The sequence below is a fragment of the Choloepus didactylus genome, chromosome 11, assembly GCF_015220235.1.
Source record: "Choloepus didactylus isolate mChoDid1 chromosome 11, mChoDid1.pri, whole genome shotgun sequence".
Taxonomy (NCBI): Eukaryota; Metazoa; Chordata; class Mammalia; order Pilosa; family Megalonychidae; genus Choloepus; species Choloepus didactylus.
The window spans coordinates 2,706,796-2,731,599 of NC_051317.1; the positions used below are offsets into that span (position 1 = coordinate 2,706,796).

The 24,804-nt window shown below is 40.1% G+C and overlaps 1 protein-coding gene across 1 annotated transcript in view; it reads right to left on the reverse strand.

Moving 5' to 3' along the window:
* The window catches only part of DOCK2 (dedicator of cytokinesis 2), a 431,071-nt gene that overhangs the window by 390,710 nt on the left and 15,557 nt on the right, over window positions 1-24,804 (reverse strand). The window contains exon 2 of the mRNA XM_037798794.1: window positions 8,214-8,297. Within this exon, the coding sequence (XP_037654722.1) occupies window positions 8,214-8,297 (84 nt within the window). The remainder of the gene's footprint in view (window positions 1-8,213; window positions 8,298-24,804) is intronic.

Consider the following 24,804-nt stretch of genomic DNA (forward strand, 5'->3'; position numbering starts at 1 on the left):
CAGTCCTCTGACAAAATGAGGCTCGGTATAGCAAGTATTGATATCTATAATGAGTCTACTGAACTTTGAAATAATTCAAGCACAGCCAAGTAGTAGCATTTGTCATCTTTGTAAATAAAAAGTGTCTGTTGGGAGCCTCATTAGCAGCCCCTCATTACTGGGCTGGCAGATTGTTGTTGAAATATGTTCTCAATAGACAAACATGGAAGCCCCAAAACAAACAACTTAAAGTGCAAAGTCACCCCTCACAGTCATGAACCAGCTGGAAGGTCAGGTGCTAAAGAAAGTTCTGAAGCAACAGGAGCCTACAAAGGTTCCTATCTTGAAAGGCAGAAAGGAGAGAAGAAGAAAAGGAAGGAGAGAGGGAAAATAGAAAGGAACGGAGGGTAGAGAAAAAGAATCTCAGGTTTGTAATGAAGTGTGATTCTAAGGACTCTTCATTTTGTTAAGCTTTTTAGTCTTCAGAACAACCATATGTGGTAGGAGCTGTAATTAGCCCCATTTTGTACACAAGTAGCCTACACGAGGCACAGCGAGGTTAAGTGACTTGCCCAGGGTCGCATGGCTAGTAAATGACAGTGTCACAGCTGTCACACTGTGCTTCCTGTCTAACGGGGAGAAGGAATGTGGTGGTTACCAAATATTTTCATCCTCCCAATGTCTGGAGCCCCCAAAGTAAATCTCTGCTAAGCCACTTTCTAACTGAATACTTCCTGGAGGGAAAACTTACTACTTCATGAAGAAGCATGTTCTATTTTCAGATTCCTCTAATTATTTGTCACTATTGATAATAATTAACAATTAACAATAATGCTCACACTTTCTGAGGGCTTACTATCTGTACTCTGTTAAAGAGAACTCTGTTAAAGATTTTGTTTTGTTTTTCAAACTATAAATTAATCTTCACAACAATCCTGTAAAGTAGATACTATTACTACCTCAAATTCTGCAAATGAAAATAGAGAGGTACAGAGAGAGTAAGCAACTTGATGTTGGACACACAGCTGGTAGGTGATACACTGAGATTTAAACCAAAGAATCTGACTCCAGAGACGCCACTATAGTATTGCTCTGTAACTATTTCCCTTTAATTATAATTCTACCCCATCCTACCCATGAGCTATTATAAGGGCATCTTTTTAATACTATTATTAGCTACTGTCTATTGATCACTCATGCAAAGATGCATGAAAACCTTGTACATGAATTCTCATTTAATCTTATCCACACCATGAGCTAAATATCATCATTGCCATCTAATAAATGAAGAAATTAAGATTCAGTATTCTGATGATGACAAAGAACACATACCTAGGGTTCAAGCCCAAGTCTGTGTGACTTCCAAGCCAGTATTCAAAGCTGTTCCACCACACTGTCCCCCCATGTGATGTTCAGAGCACAAATATAGATATGGTTTTCTTGATTGCAGTCACATGTACCCACTTACTGGCCAAGGCCACCAAAATCCACCAAAAAGTAGGAAAACTGTCCCTATTCATAGCCCATGCCCACATCAGCATCTCTATGACGGAGGCTCTGGGAGGTTCCTTTGACCTCCTGGTCCAGAGCCTTTGCCTGCTCTGGCCCTTGAGACTCAGCTACTTCTGCCCACCATGTAGGTTTCCTGATTCTCCAAGCTTTGGCCCACTGCTGGCCACAGGGAACTGCTGATATGTGCCCAGCATTCATCTTCTGGCTCTCAGATCCTAGTTGAACCAATGTTTATGGAGCACCCATTACATACATGGCACTGGGCTGGGTGTTTTTAGAAATAAATCCCCAGCGATCCTCCCACTGACTCTGTGATAAGGATTCATCCATCATCTCCACTTGAAAGATGATGATACCGAGATTAAAACAGGTAAGGGAGAAGTCCCAACATCCTCCAGCAATGAAACTAAACAGCACTGTCCAAACTCATGTCTAATGCACCAAATGCATGAGGGATGAGCTTTGGACTTTTTCCAACATCTCTATCCTTGCTGGGTCATTGACCTGTGACATCTGATGGCAGCTCCCTCATTTACTCTCCAAGACCTGACCAGGCAGATAATAAATTGGCACACAGGACAAAATCCCAGGACAACGGACCCCAAGATCAAAAGCAGTCTTGGAATAGCATAGCACTTACCATATTCCAGGACTCATCCCTGGGCTCAACACACTTTTGAGTTAAATAATAACAAGTGCTTTCTTCTAATCTTATTCCATGTAACATACACTTATTTTTTCTCACTTTTTTTTTTTTTAAGCAGAGAACTCACAAGGTGTATCCTGGGGAAAAATGAGGAAGGGGAAATTTTACCATTCTTTTTGACAATTACCAAGTGACGATCACTCAAAATGTCCTCCCTTGGCACATCACAAACACCAAAATGAAATGTACCTAAATTTTCAGATCTCCAGAGCAGGGTAAAAAAAAAAAATTAAGAAAGATTTAAAGTATCTCAGAACATCAAAAAATAATCCAAAGCCTAGAGAGCCAGTCCTCTCTCTGTCTTTTCTGGAAGGCATGATCTTTGGACATGTCATTTAAATATTAGTGTTTTCATCTGAAAAGTGAGGGAAATGATAATACTTTCTAAACAGTATGATGAAGGCATACACATCTGGTAAAGGTATAATACCTTGGACAGGAAAAACAGACTAATTTCTAGATAAATATTGCCTATATGGACAAAAAGAAAAGAATAAGGGATGAGTAAAAAGGGAATTTCCACTTCATCTGACTTTTTATCTCTTAAAAAAAAAAAAAAAAAGGTCTGACGTCAATGTGGCAAAATCTTAATATCTGTTTATCTGAGTGGTGGGTGCCTGGGCATGCTTTTACTTTCCTGTATGACTGAAATATATAATAATATTACAATAAAAAGAAGCTGGTACAGATCAGAGCTTAAGAGTGTGAGCCCTGGAATCAAAGCCTGAATTTAAATGGAGATCTGCAACTTATTCTCTGTGTGACCTTAGACAAGTTACTGTAATTCTCTGAGCCTCTTCATCTGTAAAATGGGAATAATAATAGTGCCTGTCTGCCTCGTGAGACTTAAATTAGATAAGAAATTCAGAGAATGTGTCCAGTGCTTGGCATATGATAAGTGTTCAAAGACAATTGTCTCTCAAAAAAAATTAATAATAATAATAATAAACCAGAGAAAATGGGACATATTTTCTATTTTATTTCCAGGACCTAAAGATTTAAAATATTTTTCTCAGTGTAGTCATTTCTACATAGCTCCATAACAACAAAGCAAATGAGTGCTCAAAAGGTCCCTTTATCCTAAAAGCAAAGAACTTGGATGGGTCAAGATCACCTTTGCTGGAGTTGTTAGTACAGAAGCTGCCACACACAGTGTAGCAGTGTGCGCCCCACTCTGCAAGTGGCAGATTCAAAAACTCATTGTGCAGCGCTGTATGCAGCCAAACCCACAATGAGAGAATGTATGTGTGCTAACTTAAAAAGAGCTCCGAATATTTTTTAACAAGAAGAGCAAGTTTCAGAATGGTAAGCACAGTGTACTTCTATTTCTAGGGGGAAAAAAAAGAAAAGAAAACAACGACAAAAGCTATCCCTACTTTAAAAAGGCAGAAGACTCTCTGTCAACAGCTTCACCCTCCTTGTCTCCCTTGTTTTATTTTACAAATAAGTGAAATCCAAAAGCTCCTTGGGAACCACTCAAGAAATCCCATTCTCTTCCCAGCTAAGTTTGGGCCCCCATCGCCCAGACAAGTATGTGTAGCAGTAGGTAGAATGGGACTTTCCCTGTTGCTCCAGAATTAGGGATGGGAACCCATGGCTGAGGATAAGGAAGCTTATTTGAACAGTGGGAACAGAGAATTGGAAAGAAAACGCCCCCAAAGCCCTCCCTTCCCAGTCTTCTTTAAGCTGAAGAAAGGGACTAAGGAGGTGAGTATTAAACTAGACATTAGAGTGAAGTATTATTTGAGCTGTCATTAAGGATTAGGAAAGATTACACTCAAATATAACTGAAGGAAGTGACGGGGAATGAGATAACAGTGTTTTTTATGCTTTCCCCTCTACAAGGAATTCTAACTGCTCAATCAACACTTACAAGTGTTTTCCACATCCAAAAGAAGGACAGCAAATGTTTATGCTACCTCTAGGTAATAGAGGCAGTGGCCTGAAAGATGTAATATGGACAGAGAAGCAAATACTAGGATGTCTAAGGCCTAGCAATTGATACCTTTCTGAACTGCGTGAGATTTTATCGTAACAATACGCTATCTCTATGACAAAAAGTAATCAAAATATTTGAGCTCTATCAAAAAGGAATTCATTTATGTCTAAGGTTACAGATCAGGTTTTCTTCCCTTTTCATCCAGATGATTAAGTTTAGCATGTAGGCAAGGAAGAACTAGCCTCATGTTTTCCAAAGGGTCAGCTACGGCATGGGACATATTGTAAATCTATATACCTGCCAGTCTCAATGCAGCTCTATAAGAATGTGGGGCAAGGTAGAACTAACCAGCATAAAGCACTTTCTGTGACCAACCAGGTCACTAGACAACTTCTCAATGGTTTTTCATTTTATCCTCATAACAACCCCAGGATTCCTCATTTGACAGATGAGAAAATTAAAACCATTCTGTCCAAGATCACTCAGCAATTAGGCAGTAGAAGCACGGAATAACTTTCTAATTCAAAAGTCCATGCTCTTTCTACTTCGTTATTTTTGGGAATTAAAAAATTACTGAAAAGTACAAAGAATAAGATAATAAGCACTCACAGTGCTGTCACCCAGAGTTAACCATTGCTAACATCTGGGGATGTTTGCTTCCAATCTTCGAGACTGCGTATTTTTGCTCTAAAATTGATATGTGCTATTATAAAGAATTCAAACTAAGAAGAAAATTATAAAGATAAAAGCTACAAGAATCATCTAAAGTCCCATTACCCAGAAAAAAAGCAGGATTAACATCATTCTGGTTAACTTTGAACATATATTTATACACTAGAATGGCAGATGAATAAATAGATCAAATTAAAATTTTAAATACCCTCATAAAAATGAGCATTCAGTAATGATACTATATGAACAAAAATATCAAATTCAAACTTACTCATATTTAAAAGAAAAAGAAATCAAAGTGAAATTGAAGGAAATGTTGACTTCCATTAATGTTATTTCGTCACAAAAAAAGATTTTTTAAACACGCCTCTAAAAGGAAAGTGTTTACAAAAAGCACTTTAAAAATTAGAGTGGTTGTGTTTTTTAAAATTACATGTCTTATTTTAAAATAATCTGATGGATTCTCTCCTGTGAATGCGATGTCACAGCACTGATCTGCTCTCTTCCACCCCGTTCCCACGTCTCAATTTTATTAAATTATTTATTTTACATTGTTCAGGTTCCTAACAATGCATTCTTTCTTGTAGCCATAAATATCAGGATTTTTAATACTAATTTTTGTAAACTTATTCAATTGGAATCAATGCTTACCACTATTTCCTTTTGTTATACCGTTTCAATACCTACATTCTTCCATTTTGATTCATCTCTTAAATGGCTGGATTTTGTTCTTCAACCAATTTTATACAAGAAGGTTTCCTGGGTATACCCAAGTTCTTTCTACTACACCATTTTGACTAATTTTGACTACTACTGTGGTTTCCACATTTTAAAAATATTTTTGAAGGAGCCATTTTTTCCAACAGAATCATAGGCAGAACTCTCCATCTGCAGAGCAGACAAAACCAGACTTGATCTCAGACCTTCCTTAGCTCCCTCTCCATCACATGCTCCAAAGGCCTCAGGGAAATCTGAGGAGTCCATTGATTACAGGCTGAAAACTCTATGTGTACATCTGAATGCACGATAAGCCCTAATAATTGGCAAACCAATTCCTCAGATATCTAGAGTCATTCTATGAGCCTCTGAACATTGTATTCTCAAAATATTCATAAGCTGGCAATCACCAAATTAATATGCCCTGGCTTTTTCCAGAAAGATATTGTGTGACTGCCTATTACAAGGACACATTAAAATAAGACTAATAAAATAGAATTTAAAATGGAAACCAGACCCAAACAAAGAGATTAAAAGCAGGGGTGCTGAGCCCAAAGACAAAGGTGGCAGTGAGTCGGTCAGTGTAGACTTTTTGAGGGTAGGGGCACGGGGCCAAACAAGGGTAATGACGAGGCAATCCATGACCCTTAAGCTCTCTTTCCAGGGAAACTGCTTGAAATGAAGAAGAAAATATTTGAGTTTCAAAATATGGGGCACAAAAAATAATTACCAAAGCTTTGTCACTGTCTTGGCAGGCATGGGGTAGAGGAAAGGCCGTGGGCTTGGGCATTGGAAAGCAGCCATGGGCTCACTGTGCAAGCTTAGGTAAGTCATTTCCCTTCCCTCACCTGGGTTTCCTCACCGGCCAACGGGAGGATTCATATCTTTTTCCCAGGATTAGGGTCAGCATTTGGTAGCCCATAAGAGACACATATGTGTCAACTGAGGAGAGCTGTCACCGCTGTTATTTTCACTCTTTGCCCCTTGGTAGGACACCTACAGTTCGGTTATCTGCCACCACATAGAATTGGATTTGCAAAGGATAGGGTGGGGAAGGGCAGTGTGTTTGGAATCACTGTCCTGTATCTTTAGGAAAGCATCTACTCACCCTGCCCCCAGTCTCATTCACTCTGTGTGTAAAAGATTTTAATCAGGGCTGTGCTGGGATCTTTAGAGGCCCTGGACACCGAAAAATGTATGGTATCCTCTCATAGAGAATCCAAAATAAAAACAATACAATTCATAAAATCATAAAATAAATATCAGGAAGATGAGCAAGTTTCTCAGGTCCCCATGATGACTCTTCTAATGCTGTTTTGTTGTTGGTGGCGGTGCTGGTGCTGGGAAATTTGGCAGCATCCCTCTACCCACCATTGACAATAGCACCTTTCCATTAATGCTGTTTTAGAAATGCCAAGTATCTTTTCCAAGAAAAAGCTGTTGTTTGTTTTCTAGTTTGCATGTGTGTGTGTGTGTGTGTGTGTGTCTGTCTGTGTGGGTGCGTGTGTGCACCCCTGCACCAATCTGCAGGGGCGGCTAGAGGGATCCATTGCTTAGAAGTAGCTCACAGCTAATCCAGTGCTGGAGATGATAATACCTGTCTTGTGGGTTGCTGTAACCAGGACAATGTGCTGTAACAAACTTAGCACAGTGCCCAGTAGGTGGTAATGACCCAAAGATGTCTACTCCTGTAGGTAATCTCCTTTTTCCGGGCTCCGTGTTTCCTAGGAGAGGCACAACTGCTCTGCCCCTCACTCTTGTCCCAGGGAAGGAAGAGGGACTTCCCTGATGGAATAGCTGTGGAGAAGGGACTGGGCCTGCCACTCAACCCACACCGTTCTTCTTTCTTCTTTGCTCTGCCTAGTCACAGGAAGCACACAATCTGTGCCCCCCATGGAGGCCTGTGGTGTTCCAGCCAGGCCAGTAAGATGCAGGAAAACCTGCCTCATTGTGGATGATGCAGTAGCAACCCAATTTGGTTCATCCACTGAAACCATGCTCCCAATATCAATTGTATCAGTGACATAACTGATATATTGGTCTTAACTGCATGACTCATGAGTTCAAGGCCATTTGCCTTTGGGCAAATCAGAAAAAGTCCCTGCCCACAACAACCACCACCACTATGGGTGGATGCAACCCAACAGACATTTGGCTTCACAACTTCTTCTTCCTCTGTGGGAAGAAAGAGCTGCCACTTCACCCAAGATAGAGCTCCCATCTTGATGAGGAGAGTGACAGCTCACTCCCTGGGCTGGGTGCATTTGTTCAGTGTACATGCTACACAACTGTGTATAGCAATGTTCACAGAGTCAAGTGCAAAATTTATTGGGACCTTTTAAACTCTAATAACACCTATTTTCCTTTGTAATAGTACTAATACTAATAAAGAAGCATATCTAAGAGATGTCACAGGCTCAAACTGTCCCATGGCTGTAGCAAACTGAGAGCAAAGCATACACTGAAATACCCAGTTAGGCCTTATATATGAACGTAAATCCCTAAAATAACAAAACAATTTTGTTCAGTAAATTCTAATTACTAACATTAGAAAAATGTATTTACGCAGCACATACGTGGTTGCAGGATCAGATAGGGCTGAGCACGGTGCTGGGTATGTACCACAGGCTTCCCAACACCATCACCCAGGGGCCTGGCACCTGTGGGGCAGGAGGGCCAGTGACTCACCTCCGCAGGTCTCCTGGATCTGCACCACATCGCCGATCTGCAGGGAGAGCTGGGGAGCTCCGCTGCCTTGGAAGTTGTAAATGGCTGTGAAGTGGAGCAGAGAAACAGCCAGGTAAAACCTCCAGATACCTTGAACCCATGCTCAATTCTCCTCAGTGGCAACCTCCTTCTGGCTCCACCTGCCTCGAGTCTATTCTGCACCCATGTGGCCCAGCCATGAGTGCCAAAATTTCTCCTTTATCTTTTGCACTTTCTTAATTAAACAAAACTCAGCTAAATGCAGGAAACCATGGCCTACCACAAGCATCAGCCCAAAACCAGCCTGGCTTCTAAGGGCATCCACTTAGCAACTAAACCTGACTTCTCCCCCATAGAAGTCCTCTGCTCCAGCCTGAGTGACAAAGAGGGTATTTATGTCATCTCCTGCTGGTTGGCCTCCTACTGACATATGCTCAGTGCAATTTCTCATTTCATCCTCACAGCAACCCTATGGGGTATAAAATATGATCCCATGTTACAGGTGGGAAAATGGAGACACAGGGAGGTAAAGCAACTTGGCCAAAGTCACCAGATTAGGAAGTGGCAAAAAAAAAAAAAAAAAAAAATCAGTGTCCAAATTCCATACTCTCAACCACTATGAGGTCTACTTATTGCTCCCAATTACCCTATCCTGATAACAACAGCTTAAAGTGCCAAGGTCTCAACTCTCGAATGCCACAAAACCTTCATTATCTACAGATACCATCTTTCTTCTACCCAACTCTAACCAACCTTTGTTCCTCTACCTGAAGATGCTTGTTCCTTGGCGTTCAGCAAAGCAACTCCTTCAGGCCAGTCTTACCTCCTCCAGGCCACATGGCCACGGCACTGTACACTACCGCATTCCTAATGGTTGGTAGCAACGGTATGAGTTCTTAACATTCAGGAGTGTGCTCTGCCTTCCCATTTAAACTGTCTTTTCCTGAGGAGCAAGAGTTGGCTATAACCACCTCCACAGTCCCCTCTGTGCTGTCAGACCCTGCACTAATCACAGAGATGTGCAACCATCAACACAATCAATTTTACAACATTTTCATATCCTCAAAAAGAAACCCTGGAGGAAAAAAATTCTGATCTTCGAAAATCTCTAATCTTAAAAAATCTGCAAAATCTGCAGATCAAGATGGCAGAGCTCCATTCCTCTACAGAAGCTTTCAAGAACCAGCAAGAATTGAAAAAAACACCTTTCTAAAACCTCCAGAAAACAGTTAAAGGAGTACAGTACCAGGGGAGAACTCAATCAAGAAAAATGCCGTTTAAAAGTTGTAGAATCTTGTGGCGCCCTGGTTAGCCCCTCTCTCATTTGTTCACCAACTTGGCTCACAGCTAGTCCCTGCTACCAGTGGGATCCCTGGTCCTGGTTCCAGAGTGAGCAGAGTAATCTTTGTAGCTATACTGAGAGCATGTATGTCTGCCCCAATCTGTGTGCTGGTGGCCTGAGGGACCCACCCTCCCAGAACTTGTCCTGTGTATTGGAAGCAGCTCACCAAGCTCTCCTACAGAATGCTGTGGGAGAGCAGCCAAGTCTTGCTGCCTGGAGCATGGGATTGCTCGCTGTAGGATATACGGTGCAGTGCCCAGGACCAAGAGGAAACTTTCTCCTAGGGAAGAGATGACAAATGCAGGCACATGCCCAAGACAAAAGGAATGTGCAGAAAGGATGAGGGAGGCCCTGTCTTTTGGTCTGGAGCAATTCTCCAAACTCAGTGTATAGATAAGCCCTAAAGGAGAGCGTTCGCACAGGTCACTTTTCAAAGAAAGGGTGTTTTCTTTTTCCCCTCTTCCTTTTTTTTATTAGCCCCTGGCATTCAAGTAAAGCTTTGGCATAACACTAACTGCATACAAGCTTAAGGAACAGAAACAGAATCTAAATTCAAGAGATAAAACATTAGAAAATGAAAATGTCCAGGTTTCAATGAAATATTACAAACACATGAAGAAATAGGAAGTAATGGCCCAGGCAAAGGACAAAAGGTAATCAAGAAAATGACAGATGACAACAGATAGAATATCAATAGAGAGATTGAAATTATGAAAAGATCCAAACAGAGCTGAAGACCACAGTAACAGAAATTTAAAATTTCCTTGGATTCAACAACAGATTGGAGCTGACAGAAGAAATAATCAGTAAACACAAAGATAAGACATTTGAAATCATACAGTCTGAGGTATAGAAAGAGGAAAGAATGAAGAAAAGTGAGCAGAGCCTGAGGAACCTGTGGGACACCAACAAGTATACCAATGTATGCATTGTGAGTGTCCCAGAGGAAAAGAAAGAAAAAAGGTGTGGAGAAAATATTCAAAGAAATAATGGCTGAAAACTTCCCAAATTTAACAGAAGACATGAATATATACATCCAAGATGCTCAATGAACTCTAAACAGTATAAACACAATTAGACCCACACTGTGCCAAGCTATAATCAAACTGTTGAATACCAAAGATAAAGAGAGAATTCTGAAAGTTGCAAAAGAGAAGCAACACTTCATCGACAAAGGAATAAGATTAAGTGCCGATTCTCATAAGAAACCATGGAGGCAAGAAGGCAGTGAGAAGACATATTTAAAATGCTGAAAGCAGAAAAAAAAAGTGCCAACCAAGAATTCTGTACCTGGAAAAACTCTCTTTCAAATATGAGGACATGAGGGAAAAGTAACATCATCAAATGACTGCGTAAGACATCCCCAGGAATATTTCCCCTGGGGGAAATTTAGAGACGGCTAAGTAAAAGGATAAATTAAACTCATTTGGAACTCTGGAGAATGATAGAAACTGGGGAAAGATGCCACAGATGCCAAATTAAAGAAAGAAAACCCACCAAAATAAAAGTTAGGAGAGCTATAACACAGGCAAGCCAGTCGGGACCCTTCCCCCAAGCTCAGTCTGGCAAGGCTTGAGAGCCACACGGTGGCAGCACTCTGGCCTGGGCACCTCCTGCCTTGGTTACTGACCACAAAGTCACCCATGGCAGCAACTTAAGAGTCCCACACACATTCAGGCACAGGGACCTAAGGCTACATAGACCTAAGGTGGGCCCTAGCAAGAATCAACAAATACCTAGCAAACTGAATCCAGTACTACATTAAAAGAACTATATACCATGATCAAGTAGGATTTATCACAGGTATGCAAGGGTGGTTCAACATAAGAACATCACTTAACGTAATACACCACATCAGTTGAACAAAGGGGAAAAAAAACTACATGTCATCTCAATTGATGCAGAAAAGACATTTGACAAAAATCAGCAACCCCTCCTGATTAAAAAACAACAACACCCCTAAAACATCCTTAACATGTTGAGGGGCACATATGAAAAACCCACAGTTAACCTTATACATAATGGTAAAAGACGGAAAACTTTCCCTCCAAGATCAAGAACAAGACAAGGATGCCCACTGTCACCCCTGTTATTCAACATAGTATTAGAAGCTCTAGCCAGAGCAATTAGGCAAGAAAAAGAAATAAAAGGCATCCAAATAGGAAAGGAAGAAGTAAAACTCTCCCCGTTTTCAGATGACATGATCTTATACATAGAAAATCTTGAGAAATCTACAACAAAGCTACTAGAACTGATAAATTCAGTAAATTGGCAGAGTCCAGGATCAACACATGAAAATCAGTGGTTTTTCTGTACACTGATAATGAATAATGCTATGAGGAAATGAAGAAAAAAATACATTTATAGTTGCAACTAAAAGAATGAAATATCTAGAAATAAATTTAACCAAGGATGTAAATGACTTGTACATTGAAAACACAAAGCATCACTGAAAGAAGTTAAAGAAGACCTAAAACAAATGGAAGGGCATTCCATGTTCATGGATTTCAAGACTAACTGTTCTTGAGATGGTAATTCTACCCAAAACAAAATATAGATTCAATGCAAATTTAAGCAAAATTCCAACAGACTTCTTTGTAGGAATGAAAAAACTCATCATCAAATTCATCTGGAAGGGTAAGCAGACCCAAATAGTCAAAAACATCTTGAAAAAGAAGAACAAAGTTGGACAACTCACTCTTCCTTATTTTAAAATTTATTACAAACCTACAATAATCAAAACAGCATGGGACTAACACAAGGGCAGACATATAGACCAATGGAAACAAATCAAGAGTTCAGAAATAAACCCTTAACACCTTTGGCCAGCTGATCTTTGACAAAGGTGACAAGTCCACTAAGTGGGAGAAAGACCAGTCTCATCAACAAATGCTACTGGAAAAACTGGATATTCATATGAAAAAGAATGAAGTTGGAGTCCTACCTCACATCATATACAAAAATTAACTCAAAATGGATCAAAGACCTAAATATAAGAACCAAAACTATAAACCTCCTAGAATAAAATATGTGGAAACATCTTCAGAATCTCGTAATAGGCAATGGTTTCTTAGACTTGACACCAAAAGAACAAGCAACAAAAGAAAAAAAAAATAGATAAATGGAGCTTCATCAAATTTTTTTTTTAAAAATGTGCTTCAAAGGAGTTTATCAAGAAAGTGAAAAGACAACCTATAGAATGGGAGAAAATATTTGGAAACCAGAATATCCAGAATATATAAAGAACTTCTACAACTCAATAACAAAAAGACACATGACCCAATTTAAAAACAGGAAAAAGACTTCTATAGACACTTCATCAAAGAAGGTATATAAATGGCCAATAAGCACATGAAAAGATGGTCAAAGTCATTAGCCATCAGGAAAATGCAAATCATAGCTAAAGGAAAATCATAACTAAAATGAGACATCATCTCACACTTACTAGAATGGCTACTATTAAAAAAACAAACAAAAAATAAGTGTTGGAGAGGATGTGAAGAATAGGAACACCCTTATTTTTGGTGGGAATATACAATAGTGCTGCCACTGTGGAAAACAGTATGGTGATTGCTCATAAAATTAAGTATAGAACTACCATATGACCCAGCAATGCCACTTCTAGGTATATACCCAAAAGAACTGAAAGCAGGGGCTCCCACATTCATAGCAGTGTTATTCACAATTGCCAAAAGGTGTAAGCAACCCAAGTGTCCATCAGCTGATGAATAGCTAAACAAAATGTGGTATAGACATACAATGGAATAATACTTGGCCATAAAAAAGGAATGAAGTTCTGGTGCTTTCTATAACATGAATGAACCTCAAGGACATCATGTTGGGTGAAATAAGCCAGACACAAAAGGACAAATACTGTCTGATCTCACTTTATATGAAATAAGCAGAATGTGCAAATTCATAAAGTCAGAAACTAGAATAGAGGTTACCAGGGGACAAGTAGGGGAAGGGAATGGGAAGTTAATGTTCAGTTGGTACAGAGTTTCTGTTTGGGGTTATGGAAAAATTTTGGCAATGGATGACAAGGATGGGGGCATAACTTTGTTTATGTATTTAACACCACTGAACTGTATATATGAAAACAGAAAAAAAGAGGAAGTTTTAGGTTGAATATAAATTACTATATACACACACAGAAACGAGTGAAACTGTATACAGCACAGAGTGAAGCCTAGTTTAGACAGAAGACTAAAGTTAATGATATAATTATAATAATATTGTTTCATGAATTGTAGCAAAGATGCCAAACTGGTGTGGAGTGGTAATAATAGAAAAGGGTGTATGTAAGAAGGGTTTTATGGGAACTATAGAACTGCATGATGTTTCTGGGAACCTACAACCATTGTCATAAAAAAAGAATCCCATGAATCAGAATCTAAAAATTGATAATTAAAAGGAAGCATCTAATATCTTAGGAAATATATAAGCAAGGAATTAAGACATTCCCAGATAAACAAAAACTGAGGGATTTCCTACAAGAAATGCCAAAGGGAGTTCTGCAGGGTGAAAGAAAAGGACACAAAACAATTGATTGAAGCCACATGAAAAAATAATGGTCTCTGATAAAGATAATGACATAGGTAAACAGAAATACCAGAAATACTGTATTTTTTATTTTTAACTCGTTTTACTTCCTACAGGATCTAAAAGGTAAATGAATAAAATGTAATGAAAAATCAGTGGTTTGGGGCTCCTAATTAAAAATACATAATTTGTGACAAGAGCTTCATAAAGCAGGGGGACGGAAGGAAAAGGGAGCCTGGTTTATGTATGCTATTGAAGTTAAATTGGTATCAAAGCAAATGAGGTTGTTATAGATTTAGGATGTTAGATTTAAGTCCCATAGTAACCACAAAGAAAATATCAGAGAATATGCAAACTCATAAAGACAGAAAGTACAGTGCAGGTAACTGGGGCAAGGGGCAGGGGCAATGCAAAGTCAATGGAAAATGAGTGTAGGGTTTCTATCTGGGGTGAAGGGAAAGTGTATTATAACACTGTAAATGTGATTAATCCCACTGAATGATATGCTTGGGAGGGGTTGAGATGGGAAGTTTTATGTTTATTTATGCTTCCACAATTACAAAAAAGAGAAAGAGGAACTAAAGAGATAATTAAACGCAATACATGATACTGGATAGATTTAAAAACAGAGGGGAAAAGGCTGAAGAGGACATCATAGGGACATAAGAAAAAATTGGAATATAGAATGTAAGCTTCCTATCAACGTTAAATTTCTTGAACTTACTTAAGGTGTAACTGTACTTAAGGTGATTACATAGCTAATATCCTTGTTCATATGTGTTCAAGGAGTATGATGTGTGCAACCTGCTCTCAAATGTTTCAAAACAGATGATAGATGATGATGATAGATAGATGGATAGATAGATAGATAGATAGGCAGCAGATAGGGAGATAGGGAGATGGATGGATGGCTGGATGGATGGATCAATGGAAGGAAGGAAAAAAGGAAGGAAGAAAGTGCAAAGATGGCAAAATGTTAAAGTTGGTGGGTCTGGGTATCTAGGAGGGTGGGATTACATTGGAGTTCTCTGGGGTGTGTACTATTTTGTAGCTGTCATGTAAGTTTCAAATTATTTCTAAATAAAAAGTTAAAAAATAAAGAAAAAGAAACCCTGTGTCCTATAACTATCAATCCCATCCCTAAGCAACCACTAATCTAATTTCTATACTATAGATTTGCCTACTCTGGACATTTCCTATAAATGGAAACATAAAATATGTGGTCTTGTTTGACTAGCTTCTTTACTTAGCAAAATGTTTTCATCCATGTTGTAGCATGTATTTCCGTGCTTCATTCATTTTTTTTTTTTCCGGTTCTCCATTTTATTGGTTTTCTAGATATTACAATACAAAAGAAACTATGACTAATGCAAAATTCAACAAACGTAAACAGTAAATGCAAAGGAAATGTGAATATATTGATCTAGAAAAACAGAGAATTTTGTTTAACTGAAATGTTACAGAAGATGAACTGACCATGCAACATATACACACTTTTTCTTGCAATACATACACGTTTTACAAGATAAACAATGTAGTGAGATTTCAGTTAAAGTCATAATTAAGCTTATGAATTTGTGAAATGCATATGAATGTGCTTTTGCAAATACCTGTGAATTACTTGATAACTGAGTAGAGACCACAAATAATCTTTTGACCTTCCAGATTACCAAATCAATAATGTTGGTTCCTTTTCTCAGGTACTCTGTTTAACATTTTTGAATTTAGAAATAATTTGTTTCCCAAAACTTGTTTTTTTTTTGCTCCTTGGCCATTCCTTTGTAATATAGTTTAGTAACTCTGTCAAAATCTCTTGTTCCGTCCTAAATCTAAATAAGAACTTCCTATTCTGATTTTGGTTAGGTTTTACTCAGCTCCTGAGTCCCTTTAAATGACTTACAAGCTTTCTTTGCTTACTTACATCAGTTAGTTCAAGTCAAAGTGTTGGGCTCTTCTTACAGGCAATGGGGAAATTTCTACTTTTTTTACAATCCCACCACAAATGTTACATTAGTACTTAACAAATTAAATCAGAATATTTATGTGCAACTCACATGATAGTTAAGAATTTTCTATCATTTTACATGTAATAATCCATTTCAAGAGTCATTTGAGATTAGAATATTACCTAGCTTTAGGTTTCTGCATATGGGATACCTTTGCCAAAACAATATCACACAGTTTATATGATACTTGAAACTCTTGTTCATCTAGAGCAGAAGAACACATTCACTTAGGAAGGAACTGTTTCTCCTTTAAGCCAGAGTCAAATGACCTAGCAAGCTGGGACTGCTTGAGTGAATTAACTGAGGAGGACCAGGCTCTCAGAGCCCACAGTAGAGGGACAGCCCGTTCTCAACCACAAGAAAAGAGAGAGGTTCAACCTAGCAGGGAAGTTCTCCCTGGAGGAGGGCCAGAATCTGTGGAATTACCAGTCCTTGTCCCTTTGGATCAGTGGTCTCTGACTTAGGCTCCCAGGCCCTTGATCTTTTCCCCAGTATTGCAAATAATGGTGCACAAATACAATCCTGTTCTGGCCCAAACCTGCATCTCTCCTCACACTCAACGCTCTGGGTGTGTGTGAGATCACTCTCCAGGCTCCAACAGTGAACCACGCTCTTCTTACCGGTTGATGAGCCCAGCAGGGAGGAGAGAAGGCATCATAAAATGTGCTTCAGCCAACATCTTTCCAGAATCACCAGCATCTGGTCTGTCTTCCATTGAATTCTTCATTAAAATGATCACCAGAGAGATTAACCTGGTCTTAGGTTTCAGCATATGGATATCATTGCCAAGATCTGGTGTGGCTTCTCTGATATTTGAAATGCTTGTTCATCTAGACCAATAGAACCCATTCATAGTACTGTGGTCACAAAATTCTCAAACCACCTGCTCTGCAGCTCTTCTAGAAGGTCGTGCTAAGAGAAGTGATGTTCAAGGACGATGGCCTCAGAGTAATCCACTTCCAACTTCAATCCTGCCTTTTGTTAAGGTTAAACCACCAGAAGGCTTCACATTTGGTCCCCAGTTAGCCTGGTCTACAGAATCATCTTCACTGAGACGCACTTGAATGTTTTGATATCAGCTTTCATCAAGCATCACTGATGATTCAGCTCTTCTGACCCCGGTGGGTTACCAGGCATATACAGATTAATCTTAATCAGACACCATCCCTGCCCTACAATTGCTGGCGGTTTAAGTGCCAGGCTTCCACTGTCTGCCTGGAGCTGCTGATGCCCTTCCTTCAAGCCTCTTCCCCACTGGGATCCAGTCCCAAACAGCTGCTGGACTCAGACTCCAAACATAGTTTCCCACTTGATCAAGAACTTATAGGGGTTCCCAACTCATCCCTTCCAATTCCTTTCTCACTTATAAGTTGTCAACTGATTGGATTAAATCCAGCTGATTGAATTCTCATTGCAGAAGAATGCCCTTCTTGATGTAATCAGTCACAGCTGCAGCCAATTGACTGATGATTTAATACACCAGCCTTCTGGTTTATTAACCAGCCACAAATGTCCTTGCAGTAATGGTTAGGCCAGTGCTTGCTTGACCAGACAGCTGGGTACCATCACCTGGCCAAGTTGACACATGAACATAACCATCACAGGGACTTCTGGTGAGTTCCTCAGTCTCATTACTTTATTTATCTTAATCTTCTTGAAAATTACTTTTTCAGGCACTACCACCTCTTGGGATAATGGTTCCATAAGCTTCTTCCCTGTGAAAATTCCAGGATACAACCATGGGGATGCACGAGTCCAAATTCCATAGGGCAGGCAGCAAACTGGCAACTCCGGTGAAAGTGTTTGATCAACTCTTCAGGAAACGCTTCTCTGGCTAGCTGAAAAGTGAAGGTCCTCTCTCTCTCTTCCTTAAAAGTCTTCAAGTCGCTTCATTCATTTTTATGGCCAAATAATATTCTATTGTATAAAAGTACCACATTTTGTTTATCCACGCATCAGTTGATGGAAGGTCAGAGGATTTTTAAGCAGGAAAGTGATAAAATCCAATTATGCTATCTGGCTGTTGTGCAGAGAATGGATTGGAGGAGGGAAGAGGGGATGTGAAGAGACCTGTAAGGAAGGTATAGCTTTAGCCTAGTGGTCACCATTCCAAGTGGGGACTCAATGATGATGAGTCATGTGACACAACAGGGAAGAAGGCAGGTAGAACTAAATGAATCCTCTTCATAGTCCTGCTATTGTCCCATGGTAAACACAAAGGGACAATAGCTGGACTATGTCTATTCATTCCTTCTTTCTCTGTGCCTCAGTTTCCTCATCTGTTGACCAAATGCATTAAAATCTTACTACAATGGAGTAAATTACCCGAAGGAACTGTCCCTCCACAAAAAGACCAAAAAAAAAAAAAAAAAAATTGACAAAAACTGTCAGGATGAACTAAATCAGAACTGTAGAAAATAGTGAAAAGTGTACAGCAACCAAGTGAACACTTAATCAAGAAAAAAGTGAGTGAAACCCAATAGGAGAACCTTGTGGTGTTTTAATGCACCCTTGGCCCATGCTTCCCCTCCAGCTTGGCAGTGGTCTTGAAGACAGGAGCCCACAACCCAGGTGTGGGTTAATGGGGTTGTAGAGAGCAGGGCAGACCTCATTTCCAAAGAATTGTGGTTGTCTGTATTGACCTGTCTGGGAGCTCCCTAAACTAACAGAGAAGGTGTGTCTTTATTTCCCTAACTCAGAACTGTCTCACGGTGGAGAAGCAGCTATGCAGACAGCATACAGCTGAAAACATTTGAAAGCAAATGAACTACCTGCTGCTATCTGAGGCAAAGAATATCAGTTTGTACAACAAAAATCACACTGGAAAGCCTGGGAGGAAAGGCTGAGGATTTAAGTGCTTTGGGGAATAAGGACTTTGGAAAACACCCATGTATACCAGGGAATCTAGAAGATCATACACATGGTTGGATACATGCTGAGAAAAGACATGAAAAGGTCCAAGAAGTGAAGGCTAAGGCAGAGTGGTAAGCAGCTGACTAATGTTGAAGGAATGCCCATCCCCATGCACACAGAGTCTGACTGCAAAACCCAGAATTTTCTCTTTTTTTAACCTCCAGGCATTTAGACACTTCTGAGACCACAAGCAACAGAAAGAAATTTCTGAAAAAAAAAATCAAAGAAGACCTAAATAAATTGATAGACATTCTATTTGCATGGATTGGAAGACTTCATATTGTTAGATGGCAATATTCCCCAAAGCAGTTTACATATTCAATGCAATCCCTATCCAAATCCTAATGCCCTTTTTTTGCAGACATGGAAAAGCTGATCCTACAATTCACATGAACTTACAAACAATCCTGACTAGCTGAAATCTTGAAAAATAAGAACAGAATTATGGGATTCTAACTTTCCAATTTGAAAACTTACCACAAAGCTACAACATCAAACAGTGTGGTAATGGCATAGGATAGACATATAGATCCATGACACAGAATTGAGATTCTAGAAGTAAACCCATACATGTATGGTCAATTAATTTTTGACAAGGGCATCAAGGCCATTTGGCAGGCAACTGGATAAGCATATGCAAAAGAATAAAGTCAGACCCTTACCTCACACCATATCCAAAAATGAACTAAAAACAAATCAAACAAATGTAAGAACTAAACTCTAAACACTTAGAAGAAAACATAGTGGTAATTCTTCATGACCTTGGATTTGGCAATGGTTTCTTAGATATGGCGCCAAAAGCACAAGTCAAAAAAAAAAAAAAAAAAAGATTGTGTATAATCAAAATTAAAAACATTTGCACATCTAATATCAGTATGAAGAGAGAAAAAATACTTCATATTTCCAAATACCAAAAAATTTTGATACTTCCAAAATACTTGGAATGGAAGAAAATACTTACAAATCATGTATCTGGTAAGAGTCTAGTGTTCAGAATATATAAAGAACTCTTACATCTCAACAACAAAAAGACAAACAACCCCATTAAAAAGTGGGGAAAGACTTGAATAGACACTTCTTCAAAGATATATACATGGTCAACAAACACATGGAAAGATGCTCAACATCATTAGCCATCAGGGAAACACAAATCAAAACCACAATGAGAAAACATTTCACTCCCACTAGGAAGGCAATGATAATAATAATAACAACAGAAAATAGCAAGTATTGGTAAGGATGTGGAGAAGTTGGAATCCTCATGAATTACTGGTGGGAACATAAAAATGGTTTTGCCACTATGGAAAACAGTTTGATTATTCCATAATAAGTTAAATACAGACTTACCATATAACCCAATAATTCCACTCCTAGGTATAAACACCAAGAATTGAAACAGAAGTTTATATAAAAGCTTATACATGATGTTCACAGCAGCACTATTCCTAATAGCTAGAAGGTAGAAACAACCCAAATGTTCACCAAGTGTTGAATGGACAAACAAAATGTGGTACATGCATATGATGGAATATCAACCATCCATAAGAAGGAATGAAGTTCTGAAAAGCTCTATAATGCGGTTGAATCTTGAAAACATTATGCTGAGTGACAGAAGCAAGAAACAAAAGGCCAGATACTCTATGATTCCATTTATATGAAAAATCTAAAACAGGCAAATCATGGAGACAAAGCAGCTTAGTTTGTTACCAAGGGCTGAAGGGAGGAGGATGGAATGGTGAGTGACTGCTTAACAGATACGGGGTTTCCTTTAGGGGTGATGGAAATGTTCAGGAACTAAAAAGCAGTGAAGATTTTACAACATTTGAATGTGCTAAATGCCACTGAACTGCACATTTTACAACAATTAAAAATAGTTAATTGTATGTTACGTGTATTTTAACACAATAAAGAAAAACTCTGACAAGGAAGAAAAACCCTGGTTCTCCATATTAGTCCATCAAATGGCCTTTAGCTCTGCTGTTGCCCGGAAAACAGGCAGCAGTTACCACTTCCAGATTCCCCCAAACCATACCTGCTCCAGCAGGTGATAGCTATAAAACAGGCTCACTTTGTCTTGAATCTGGTCCTCCCTTTATAAAGTGAGCATCGCTATGTCATCTCACACCAACCCCCACAGGATTGGGTGGGAGCTAATGTGAGAAAATTACATTTTAAGCATGTTATCATTCCTTCTAAAGAGGGAAAAAACACAGTCAAGTTGTACCTATCTGGAAGTGGCTCATCAGTGCTGATTCTAATAGGAGAACCTAATGTTTGTCAAACACTTAGTCTGTGCCAGGCCTGGTTCTAAGTGCTTCACATGTGTTTACTCATTTAATCTTCACATTAGTCCTTCCAAGTGGGAAGTATCATTATTTCCAAATTTCAGTTGAGGAAACCCAGGCACAGGGAGGTTAAGTAACTTTCCCACATTCAAACAGTGCTGGAGCTGGGACTGCAGACCCATGGCTGTCTACCAGGAGTCTATTCTGCAGAAATGCCCTCCCAGTGGCTAGCTCCTTTTAACATCTAGGCCAAGGACAATAGTTCTGAGCTACTAATGACCAGGTTCCAGGCTGACAGTGCTGCTGTATGTCCTATCCTCTGCACACCTTATGCTGAATGCCACTGGGTTTTATGCAGACAACTTTGCCTCACAGATACCTTGTCTATACTCCAGCAGCAAGGACGAGCATTACACCTGCTCCTCTTTCACGTCTTCTCGCTTCACCTCACCCCTTATCTCTTTCTCTTACTTTCCTCTGTCTTCCCTCCTGCCTCTTGCCCCCAGCCCCAGCTCTCCACAGGTACCTCTACCAAAACCACATCAAGGAGAGCAGAGTGGTACAGAAGGAATCTTCTCTCTGCCATTTATTGCTGTGTGATGTTGGGCAGGTAACTTCACTTCTCTGGGCCTGAAATTTCTTGCAATGAGTATGCTAACTGTACCTATCTCACAGAGTTATTAGGACATTTAAATGAGATGATGTGCAAAGTGCTGCGCACAGGGCCTGGGACATAGTAAATGCTCAGTAGGTGGTTGCTGTCTTGTAGCTAGCAATCAATACGTGAATTCAGTGAAGTGGGGAGCCCTGTCAGAAGATGAATAGAATATACTGAGAATGCCAGAATATTCTGTGGAAGAGTGCAATTGGTTTGACACAAACTGGTGCAGAAAGGGTATGGAGAAAGTGAGTGGAGCAGCAGCAGAAAAATCCCAGCTGAGATGTAGGCAACATTTTCTAGGGAGTTCCCACATGCAGTTACAAAAAAACAAGAACTGGGACACATCTCCTGAACTATGGGTACAAAGCGAAACAGGTGAGTAGTATGCTGTGTGGCATGTCAAATTTCACAGAATTATGTACTAGTCCCCAACTCAGGTATACCTTTGGTATTTTCACATCAACCTCCCATTTCCCAAAGGAGGGAGCTGAGGCCTAGAGCACTGAGTGACAGGCCCAGGATCCACAGCTGGGTGGCAGAAGGTGGGGGACATATATGAGGCTGCTTTACTGTGTCTCAAGAAAGCACTTTTCCAATTGCCCTTTCATGTTGCCCACACAACTATCCCAAATGTAGGTACTATCCCCTTTTCATGGATGAGGAGACCAAGGGTGAGAGGTTTTGAGTGGCTCACTCAAGATCATCCCCTGGCTGCCTGATGGCAAGTTATGGAGCCAAGACTCAAATGCAGCCCTGCGCCCTCTTCATCCCTGTACCTGTTGCCTCCCTACTACACCTGGAGGGCAGGTGTTCACCAGACCCTGCTTCATGCTTCAGGCTTGCCACCTACTCTGAGCTGCATAGGAAAAAGGAGCAAATGTACAGACTACAATCACAATTGCCCCTTTATCAAGGGACCAGCCAGCTTATATGGGCATTCACAATCCTGTCTAAATCCTGGAAGTTAAGAGACCAAGTCTCTGGAGTCAGACAGAATTGGCTCTTACACCCAATTTGGCCATTGACTGACTCGGGTCTCAAGCCCAGAACTGCAGCATGGAACTTTGCAGGCTGTGCCAGCCCTGCCCAAGGCCACCCAGCCAAGAGAGCTGCAGTCTGCTTACCAAGGCCTGGGCCCTGCCCAGGGGTTGTGTTCTCCAGAGAAGGAGTGTTTTTTTATAATCCACTTTGGATGCTGTATGGGTCATGGGAGTCTGCTTGAGCGAGTAACCTCCTTTCCCTGAGCCTCAGTTTCTCCAACTGTAGAATGGAGGAGACAATGGTACCTTGCAGGAGTGCTAGATGGCTCCACTGCAATTATTGCACACAAAGGGCTTGACTCTGTGTCTGGCCATCCTAAATGCTCAAAAAATGGTAGTTGCTATTATTTTTATTGTCATTACGACTACCTCTTAAAGCAATCCATTAAGAACAAGGCTAACTCATTCAGAGCTCTTCTTTGTATCAAACATGCCTGTCATCTCCTTCCCCAGCAACCAAAGGTACTGTGCATCAACACTGAATAAAATCAATCCTTTGTCCAAAAACAAACCTTAAGATGATCCTCACTGGACCTGATGCTTCTCTTCTCTTTCATAAAAGTGGCCTGTTTCTTCATTCATTCCATACTTGGCCTGATTCTAAACCCTATCCCTACACAGGCTGCTGACTTTAGACACACTCCAGTTTGCTCGTATCCTAACTCAGCAGACTCCCAGCTCCCTGTCCCTCTAGCCCCAGAAATTCATGTTGAGGACTCGCCTACCATGGACTTGGGTAGGGCTGTGGAGGCAACTGAAGTTTCTAACAGAAGAAAACCATCCACAACCTGTGTTTGCCTCTGGAGGACGGGCAAGACTGCATTTTTGTTCCGACGGTCTCATCCCTGGCTTTCCTCAGAAATCTCTTCCCTCACCTTTCGCGGAGTTCTGTCAGGTGTGAAGTTTCCAATGATCATCTTAAGAAGATATCTTGTTATAAGGAAAATGTTCAGAGATAGATTGTGGTGATGAACGCATAACTATGTTATCATACTGTGGACAGTGGATTGTATATCATGGATGATTGTATGGTGTGTGAATGTATTTCAATAAAACTGAATTTAATAAAAAAAAAAAAGGAAGAAGAAGATATCTTGTATAGATCCTGAAACTTAATATTCAGCATGAAGGGCTGTATTCATTCCGAGGACTCACATATTATGAAAATGCAAGTAACTTACATTGCCATTTAATTTATTAATGTATTTCTGCCTTTGCATAAGGGTCTGTCTGTGTAGTAAGGCTTCATTTGGGGAAAAGAAGACATTACTGGTGAAGAAAGTGGCTTTGCATACCAATACCCAGTTCTGTTAAGTTTTCTAAATGACTAACAGGAAACTTTGAGCCAGAAAGCCACTCTTTGCTAAAGTTTGATTGCTTATCTCTGATCCTGCCTTGGGTTGTTTCTGACCACTGAAAGTACAGGTCATTTTCTTCCCCATTCCCTGAAGCCTTATCTTAACCCTTGAGTGAGGGATGATGGAAAGGGTAGAAAAACATGAGAGCAGAGAATAAGAAAAAATTGTTGAAATGATAGCCTTCCCTTACCTCCTCATGCCCACCCACAGAAGACTGACAAGTGGAAGTGGAAGGAGGCTTCTCAAACACCTGCAGCTCTCTGCCACTCTCACAGATGCCCATTTCAGCTTGCCCCTTTGTATGAGAACTTCCTACCCTGGAGAATGGTGATACATTCCCCATGGAGGACTTGATCTCTACCTGTGTCAAAATATTGTCCCCAGGAACCAAGACAGCAGCTGGTTTACTCACAAGCCCACCCAGGC